The 8,983-nt window shown below is 50.7% G+C and overlaps 2 protein-coding genes across 2 annotated transcripts; one reads left to right on the top strand and one right to left on the bottom strand.

The window, feature by feature from the left end:
• Positions 1-1,116: 1,116 nt before the first annotated feature.
• On the bottom strand, positions 1,117-3,057 carry BANF1 (BAF nuclear assembly factor 1). Its single transcript, XM_040256342.1, has 3 exons — positions 2,938-3,057; positions 2,111-2,249; positions 1,117-1,641 (listed from the first exon to the last, which is right to left on the bottom strand). The coding sequence occupies exons 2-3, from the start codon at positions 2,231-2,233 to the stop codon at positions 1,495-1,497; spliced, it is 270 nt and encodes an 89-aa protein (XP_040112276.1). The 5' UTR covers positions 2,234-2,249; positions 2,938-3,057; the 3' UTR covers positions 1,117-1,494.
• A 62-nt stretch (positions 3,058-3,119) lies between these two features.
• On the top strand, positions 3,120-8,245 carry EIF1AD (eukaryotic translation initiation factor 1A domain containing). Its single transcript, XM_040256322.1, has 6 exons — positions 3,120-3,628; positions 4,704-4,924; positions 5,071-5,179; positions 5,279-5,387; positions 5,551-5,601; positions 6,144-8,245. Exons 2-6 carry the CDS (start codon positions 4,838-4,840, stop codon positions 6,286-6,288), a joined length of 501 nt encoding a protein of 166 aa, XP_040112256.1. The 5' UTR covers positions 3,120-3,628; positions 4,704-4,837; the 3' UTR covers positions 6,289-8,245.
• The last annotated feature ends 738 nt before the right edge of the window (positions 8,246-8,983 follow it).

Genomic DNA, 8,983 nt, shown 5'->3' with positions numbered 1-8,983 from the left:
TTCACCACTCAGGTATTCCTCTGTGGCTGCCCTCCAGGTCTTTCACCCATTTTTCTATTGTATTGTCTGCTCTCTTGACTGCAGCTCTGGAGTCCTGTGTCATCTATGTGGGTCGCAAATATCCTTTCTCACCTTGGGTTAGGCTCCCCACTCAGATTATCTTGAACAAAATTTCTATGATGGAGTTGAATTTATCAGCTTTTTAATCTTTCCCTATTCTGAAATCATGAAAATCTACTCATGCTATCGCAATGTTTCTATTTATGATGTCATTTCTCCCCTCACCAGACTTTAAGCCCCGAGGACAAGGAAAACTCTATAAACAAGTAGCTCCTGAACACCACCAGCACTGCATCTGATCCTTACAACAATTTCATTTCCCAGGTGGGGAAACTGAGTCTCAGAGGGACCAAGTGCCGCGAGCAAACACCACCCATGGCTCTCAGGTCCATGGGTTTCCATGTGATGTTTTGAGGACCAGTCTGGCTACTTCCCAGTAGTAAGTCCATGGACACGTTAGTCAGCCTGACCCTCTAGTTTCATCTGTGGAAAAGAAAACTAATACTTATTACGAAAGAAAAAAACTGTTTGCACAAACCTTAGCTCTGAACCTGGTTCATATTAAGTCCAATAAACAGAAGATGAAAATATACCAAATACAAGGGTAACTCACTCAAGCCTGCCCACCCAGTTGGGTTGCCCACACACTTTCTGCCTCCCTGAGAACTGGGCGGACTGCATGAGCCCCGCCCACTCATCCCAGAGGCCAGGAGAGCACATGACCAATGGCTGGTAGACCTCAGTCCACATCCCATCCACCCTTTTCCTGCTCTGACTCCCTCGGACTTTCCACCAGGTGCTGACTAACCCAGCTGTTGACCACACGGTCGTCTGGATCCCAGGAAGGAACCAACCCACTCTCTCCCACATTGGTGAGGGATTGAGACACTCCGAGGCACCTGCCCAAGGCCCGTATCGCCAGGACAGCCGCCCTTGGGAGTGTGACGGAAGCTGCCAGTTTCGATCTGCACTGATAAGCAGTGTGGCAAACCTGGTCAGTCCCTGGGGAACAGGCAATTCCCAGTCCGCCTGCTTCCCACATACAAAGCCCAGTCATGAAGGCCACTGGCTTTATTGATTTAAAAAACTTTACAAGGACAGTGACTGTTCTGCCAAAAAGACTACCAAATGGCATAAAAGAGACCACAGGTGGGGGTGGGGGTGAGGGCCAGGGCCAGGAATCCACTCAGAAAAGCTGGTAATTACTGTCACCAAACTGGCAGGGAAAGGAGAAGGAAGATGCATGCAAGGGTGAGAATTCCAAAAAAGTTGAAATGGTGAGGGGAGAGAACTCCCCAAAGGCCCTGGAGTACATGGGAGGTGTGCACAACAGCAATCTCTTCTTTTGTAGAGGACGGAGGAGGAGTTCTCACTAGGCTGCAAACTCTGGAGACTCAATGCTGGGGCTTGGGATCGGGGGCTCCCCAGAGAGCATCACAAGAAGGCATCACACCACTCTCGCAGGCAGCCAAAGCAGTCCCGGGACTGCTTGGCGTTGGCGCCACACGTGTCCTTCAGCCATTCCCGGAAGAGGTCTTCATCTTTCTTTAGGACCAGAAACTGGCCGAGGACCACATAGGCCTGCAAAATGGGCAAAGCAAAAGATGGGCTGCTGAGTGCTCTGTAGGACTAGGAACAAGACGACCACTTCCTGGGACTTCCCTGCTGGCCCAGTGGTGAATAATCTGCCTTGCAATTCAGGGGACATGGGTTCAATCCCTGGCCCGGAATCTAACATCCTACTTGCTGTGGGGCAACTAAGCCCGTGGGTTCTGGAGCCTGTGAGTCACAATGAAAGATCCTGCAAGCTGCAACTAAGACCCCAGAGCAAACAGAAACAAATAAACATCACGGGGGAAAAAAGGGCCACTTTCCTGTGGCTCCCCACACAGGAGCCCAAGAGGCAGGGTGGGTTCTGCCCGGCTGACTGCAGATCACACAGGAGCGTCCACTCCTCAACAGATACACACACCCTCCGCACTCCCCAGCTGCCGGGAAATGCTGTAGTCGCGCCTCGCCCCCCTCCCAACTACAGGCAGCCACTCCCCACCTTATCAAAGCCCCTTTCCTCCAGTTTCTTGCCCAGGACTTCGCCAATCCCGGCCAGGCTTCCCACTGGCTTCTCCCCCATGGGCTCTGCCACGAAGTCTCGGTGCTTTTGGGAGGTTGTCATCTCGATCAAGCTTAATCTGGGAATCCCAAGAAGAGGGAAATTAGGGCTGAAAACCGGGGAACGTCCGAAAACCCACTGGCAATCTCACAGGAAGAGAATGCCAGAGCAGCTGTTATGGGGGCTTTCTCGATTCCCCCACTTCACAGATGAGGAAACTGAGGTCCAAGCAGAGTCTTTTCCTCACTGTTTCAGAGCTTCGTCTCGCCCAGTCCCTGCGGGAGCTGCGTTTTGGTACCGCCCCCGAGGAGAAACTATCTTGCCCTAACAGGCGGCGCAAGCAGGACAAAGGTAAGATTTCCACAGTCGGTCAGTACCCAGGGCCCGCCCTGAAACTGTCACTCCTCTGTGACCTTGGCTGGGCAAAAGCAGCACTGACTCGGGTCTGGAATGGCCACTTGGCCCGAAAAGTAAATGAAGGCTCTCGGATCCAGCCGCCGCCGCACACGCTGCTCATAGAGCGAAGGCGCAGCCCGAGCGCGCACACCCGCTCAGCCAGCAGCGTCAGCGCCACACCTGGACGCCCGCCGCGCCCTACGCCGTGGACCCCGCCCCCAACGCGCCGCGCCCCGCCCCTCCCAGCGCCGCGCCGAGCCCTCTCGTCTGGCCCGTCTCAGCGCTTGCGGGCCCTCTCCTCCCTGCCTCCCCCTCCTCCCCGCGCCCGTTCTGGCCTCCAGCCCGAGCCCTGTTCCGCGGCTCGCGCTCACCCGCAGCTCCAGTTCCTGTAACGGCTTCTCCCGCCACCCGGCTGCTCCCGCCGCTACCTCAGCCCACTAGAACTTTCTTCCACTTCCGCTTCCGGGTCGCCTCAAGGCCCCGCCCCCTAAAAAAACCTACATTGGGCACTTCTAGCCGCTTAGGGTCATAGAGTTGCGACGCCCCCCCCCCCCCCCCCCGACCTCGAGAGCGCCCTTAGTAGGAGTTCATTTCCGGTTGCTTCGCAGGAAGCCGGACTGCCTTTTGTAATCTTGCTTCTTGGGAAGCATTTCCGGACTCAGGGAACAGAAACCTGTGAGAAGAAAACTTTATTTATCTGCTGCACGGCATGCGGAACTTAGCCACTTATCCTTGGCCGACCTGGTGGTGGGAAAAATTAGAGAGACGGACAAGGGGAAAGGCGTGACCAGGAGACTTCCGGGAGAGCGCCGGAAGTACGGTGTCCGACTCAGGCCGACAGGCGTCGTCCTCCTCCCTGTCGGACTTACTAGAGTCGGACGGGAACCGGATGCGCCCGAGACCTGAGTCCAAGCCGACTCCACCATCGTGAGCACTGGCGAGTCCTTTTTCTCTGCTTTCATTGCCTCAGCTCTAAAGTGAGTCGTGGATGAGGCGATCTCAGCGTCCTGCTTGGAGAACCGGGTCGTTCTGGCAGCTCTCGTGGGATCCGAGGGCCAGAGAGTAAGTTTGGATCTTTTCCTCTGAGCATCTTTCCATCGGGATAGGGAAGGAGGAGGGCAGGGGACGGCAACTAGAGATGACACTTCGGAGTTTCCTTTGGAAACCATCATGACTTTGAACAAACTCGGGGAAATAGTTAAGGACCGGGAAGCCTGGCGTGCTGCAGTCCATGGGGTCGCAAGAGTCGGATACGACTTAGCGACTGAACAACAGTCTTCTGAGTACGCATCAGTCGTTGTCTTGCAGTACCAGGGTCAGAAACAGCAGATGCCAAAGATCAAATCGGTCTCAATTAAGTTCAGTCGCTCAGTCGTGTCTGACTCTTTGTGACCCCATGGACTGCAGCACGCCAGGCTTCCCTGTCCATCACCAACTCCCGGAACTTACTCAACCTCATGTCCATTGAGTCGGTGATGCCATCCAACCATCTCATCCTTTGTCGTCCCCCTCTCCTCCTGACTTCGGTCTTTCCCAGCATCAGGGTCTTTTCCAGTGAGTCAGTTCTTCGCATCAGACGGCCAAAGTATTTGAGTTTCAGCTTCAGCATCAGTCCTTCCAATGAATATTCAGAACTGATTTCCTTTAGGATGGACTGGTTGGATCTCCTTGCTGCCCAAAGGACTCTCAAGAGTCTTCTCCAACACCACAGTTCAAAAGCATCAATTTAGTCTACCTTGCCCTTAAATTAGCTCATTCCTGACCTGGCTTGTTGTAGCTGGTCTATGTCTGTAGGCTGTTGAGAGACTGAACATCTGTGTGGTTGTGTCACACCTGAGATGTACAAGCAGGTTAAGGAAGAAGTGACTTACCTTGCCTCTTCCCCAAGTGGTTTCCAGAATGGCTTATTTTTCTAAAACATGTTAGTTTTTATGGTTATACCAGTACTTAAGGGATAAACACAAGTTACTTTTATGTGTTTTATGCTGTGTTTCCTGCTTTGCTTATGATTATTTTGTTCTAATACTAATGCTCTGGGTTAGTTCTCTGAAGTCTAGAGAAATTGAACAGCCAGGAAATAACCAAGGTAGGATTTGAGTCCAGTTAATTGGATTTCAGAGCCCATATTCTTCACCAGGACATTGTATCACTCCTTGGTAAAAGGCCCGTCATCTTCAAAAGAGTCCTGGGTTCTCAGCCTCCCATCTGAAAAACTCAGGAGGAAGAGTTGAGAGTCTCCGTATCCCTCGCCCCCCTGGGACAGGACCCACCATGTCTCAGGCCACCAAGAGGAAACATGTGGTGAAGGAGGTGCTGGGGGAGCACATGGTGCCCTCTGAGCAGCAGCAGATCGTGCGGGTGAGTGGCATCAGGGACCAGTGGCCCTGCCCCCAGCACCCCTCCATCCTCTTAGGCCCCTGGGGCTGAGGCAGGGTGCTGTACAGCTCGGCAGGTGTTGGAACTGGCTGATGAAGCTGATTGGTTCTTGGTCTCCCCTGGACCAGGTCCTCAGGACCCCAGGGAACAATCTACATGAGGTGGAGACAGCCCAGGGGCAGCGCTTCCTGGTGAGCATGCCCTCCAAGTACCGCAAGAACATCTGGATCAAGAGAGGTGAGAGAGGCAGCCATTTGGGAGACCGAAGCGTTGCCTGTGGCCTCGGCTTCCCACCACAAGCAGGACCGACTGTGCTTTTCTCTTCTCCCGCTGCAGGGGACTTTCTCATCGTTGACCCTATTGAAGAAGGAGAGAAGGTGAAGGCTGAGATCTCCTTTGTGCTCTGCAAAGACCACGTGCGCTCTCTGCAGAAGGATGGGCACTGGTAGGGTGGTCCTCTTGGTCACTGGCTGCCCCACTTCCCTGGGGATATCATTTGCACCTGTGGGCTTAGGGGAGGGAAGGTCGTGGCATTTCAGGCAAGAGCAGCTGGCAACAGCTGAGGGGTTTCTCTGTCCTTTCTGACCTTGGCTCTTCTCTTGGCATAGGCCTGAGGCCTTCTCCCAAGTGGCTGAGAAACACAACAACAATAGGAACAGGTGAGACACAAGGCTTGGGATTGGGGAGACAGAAAACGGGGGTTCAGGCCTTGGTACCTTGAGGGAAAAGAGAGCTTTCCTGTCTTTGTATATCAGGTCCCTGGTGAGAGTCCCTGAATAAGTGGTGATGAGTATAGCTTGAAGGTCAGATCTCCTGGGTTAAAGTCTGGGCTTTTCAAGTTACAACCAGGTGACTTGAAGCAGGTTAAGCTCTTAGGCTCGGATTTCATCACCTATAAAATGGGAGCTCTGTAGGGATTAAAGAGACTGATGCTTGTGAAGTTGCTTAGTACCTGGTAAGCAGTGTGAGCTCATTGAGTGTTCGTCAGTCATAACAGAATCGTCACTATTAAAAACAGCAGTTCTAACGAATTTCTGAGATGGGTTAGTAGGGAGGTGGTGTTTTGCCAGTTTTCCTTGGCTCAGTTTTCTTGCAGTTCTCTCCTGTCTGGCTCACCGAGCCCTGACCGCTGGGCCGTATGGTCCTCTCTGTGGTCTTCTCAGAAGGCACTGGGCTAACTCTCTGCTTTTCCCCCGTGCAGACAGACTCAGCCAGAACTCCCAGCTGAGCCACAGTCATCAGGAGAAGAGTCCAGCTCTGAAGACGATTCTGACCTTTTTGTTAACACCAACCGCAGACAGTATCATGAGAGCGAGGAGGAGAGTGAAGAGGAGGAGGAGGCCTGAGACTGCGGGACCCACTTCTCCTCTTGCTCAGAGACTGGTCCTGGGCTCCTCTGAGCGTGGACATTCCCAGGGGGCTCTGCTGATCTTTCCCCCTGGATGGGGATAAGGCAGGGCCCCTCTCTGAACTGACCTTCTGACGTGGGAGAATTAAACCCCTGGTGGGTGCTGCCTCATGCTGGTGTTGGAGTGGCTCTTTGGAGGAAGGAGGGGCGTGCGGATGACGTGACACATGGCTCCTCGGTGGTGGCCTCCTGGGCAGGAAGTGGGGAATGGCTGGACTCTTTCCTAGTTTCTCCCTCTCTCGTCCGGCACTTAAGTCAGCGCCAGGCTCTGTGTGCCTCCTTGCATGTAGTTAATACATGGGGGCATTCCCACTTCATTGCCTGCCTGCAGTTGATGCTCATTCAGGCGTTTAGGATCACAGTGGGACTTGGTGCCCACCTGCCTCTAGGAGACACTCAGGGTGAACCTCGAGGGGCTTCATGATCCACCGGCCCTTCCTCTTTCATCATCTGTGGCCACAGGAGTACCCGCCGCGATGCTGCGTGTGCGTCCCCCGCTCGGCCGTCACCCCTCAGCCTTCCGGCCACCCACACCATTTCACTTCTCCTTTGAAGCTTTTCACCTCTGACTGCATTCTCCCTCTTCATTGCTGGCGTTGACCTTGTAGTCAGGGCCCAGACATTGAGCTGACCTCCTGGCTCAGCGTCTTCCTCCCCTGCTTCTGTCATTGTGCTCTGCATCCGTCGGTGTCTGCATCCATGGATTTGCCCGTTCAATGCTGTGGCCCCTTCAGTCCTTGATGCCCCCATCAGTGAGGCCCTTGTCTTCCGTTCCAAGCCTGTTGCCTGTATCACTAGGCACTCGCTGCCCCTAACATCACTAGGAATTGCAGCACCGTTTGAATTCAGATGCCTCTACAATCACCACATCCAGGTTTACTCACTCAACTACCCCTCTCCTCCCACAGAAATGCCTTTTTTTCCCCCAGAAGAAATTCTTTATCTTCATCTTCCAGCCATGCCGCATTCTGACCATTATGCTCCTATCTTCGTTTCCCTCTTCACGCAGCATCAGTACTGCGGTCTACACCCTGTCCTTCCTTTCTGCCTCCAACGTGTTCATCTAGTGAAATCTGACCGTGGTCAACCCGGTCATGCACCTCTGTGCCTGTGCGCAAGTAACTATTAGGGAAAACAGCCAACGTGGCTCACTAGTTTTATCTAAAATTTATCATTACAAACCTCGGATGGCCACTCAGCCCTGCCTAGCAGATCTACCCTAGGATGCTGTATTTGAAAACTTTTTAACCAACTGCCCTTCTGCTAGTTACACACAGCAGCTTTCATAAAGAAATAGCCATTGGAGGGAACTCTCAACTCTCTGTTACCTGCCCTACAGCGGTGCTCACTGATAGTCCTGTCCTTTTACTGCCCATTAACCCAGTGGGACTTAAGCCTTTCCTCTTGTGCTTTGAAGCCTGTCTCTGCTACAGGACTTTGTGTGAGTTTTGGTTTTACCATCCTCTCTACTAGATGTGTTAGCATCAAAAGTATGATAGACTCTGCCTTCTGAAAAACAATCAGAAAAACCTGTCAGTGATCCCACACCCTCTCCAACTACCATTTCATTTACTTGCTCCTCACTCACTCTTTTGTATTTGCTTAAGTATAGTCTTACATGTATACACATACCTGTATGTATGTATATGTGTATATACGCATGTATAGAAATGTACATACATTTATATGCAAAAAATTTACCAGATGAGTTACAGATGTATATGTGTGGGTCTATTTTTAACTCATCTGAAATTTATTTTTCATGGGAGATGGCTCATTTTTTTTCCCTTAAGGGATAGCCGCTTGTCCCTGTACCACTGAGCTAGTGGCTCATTCTTTGCTCACTGATTTAAAGTACCTTTTAAAAATAAATGAAATTCCCACGTTTTTATGAATATCTTTGAAATCTGGCTTGTTGATCTTTGTGCACATGCCATAGGTTATGGCATGGTTGTTATTTCATTCTCCTTCCCTGTTGCTTGAAATTTTCATATTTTCTTTTATGTAAGAACTTTAGAATGAACTTGGTGATTTTCATTTAAAAGTTCTATTAAGATTTCCATTGGCATGGGTTTTGTTTTTCTTGAAGTATAATTGATTTACAATGTTGTGCCAATCTCTGCTGTACAGAGACTGTAAAATCACTGTAAAGTGACTCAGCTTTACATATATATTCATTGTTTTAAAATATTCTTTTCCATTATGGTTTATCCCAGAATATTGGATATAGTTCCCTGTACTACTACCATTGGCATGGTTTTAAATATCATAGTTTGATTTGGAGAGGAATCATACTCACCAGTTTTTGATCTTCCTATCCAGAAATGAATTATGTGTACTATTTTCTAAGATGTAGTTCTCATGTGGGTCTTTGATGTTTCTAGTTCAGTGTAGCCTTAAGAATTCTAATTTAGCTATTTGTTGTTATGAATGGGCTCTTTTGAAATTACATTTCTGACCATCAGTGGCATGTCAGAAAGCTGTTGATTTCTGTGTGCCTGCCTATTTGATCGAATTGAATTCTCATTACTTCTAATAGTTCAGTTGATTCTGTTGGCTTTGTGGGTAGAATGTTAAATCATATCCTGCTAGGGTCAGTTTTACCCTATTCTTTACACTCATTTCTTTTCTTT

Source organism: Oryx dammah, unplaced genomic scaffold (genome assembly GCF_014754425.2).
Source record: "Oryx dammah isolate SB20612 unplaced genomic scaffold, SCBI_Odam_1.1 HiC_scaffold_15, whole genome shotgun sequence".
NCBI lineage: Eukaryota > Metazoa > Chordata > Mammalia > Artiodactyla > Bovidae > Oryx > Oryx dammah.
Note: the sequence above shows the minus strand (reverse complement) of the source record. Positions and strands in the feature narration are given on the sequence as shown.

What these genes read in the sequence shown, in the direction of transcription:
- BANF1 (XM_040256342.1), bottom strand. Translation starts at nt 2,233, where the DNA reads ATGACAACCTCCCAAAAGCACCGAGACTTCGTGGCAGAGCCCATGGGG. An exon ending in AGGAAAGGGGCTTTGATAAG is followed by an intron (nt 1,642 to 2,110) that starts GTGGGGAGTGGC and finishes CCCATTTTGCAG; the next exon opens with GCCTATGTGGTCCTCGGCCA.
- EIF1AD (XM_040256322.1), top strand. Translation starts at nt 4,838, where the DNA reads ATGTCTCAGGCCACCAAGAGGAAACATGTGGTGAAGGAGGTGCTGGGG. An exon ending in GAACATCTGGATCAAGAGAG is followed by an intron (nt 5,180 to 5,278) that starts GTGAGAGAGGCA and finishes CTCCCGCTGCAG; the next exon opens with GGGACTTTCTCATCGTTGAC. An exon ending in CACAACAACAATAGGAACAG is followed by an intron (nt 5,602 to 6,143) that starts GTGAGACACAAG and finishes TCCCCCGTGCAG; the next exon opens with ACAGACTCAGCCAGAACTCC.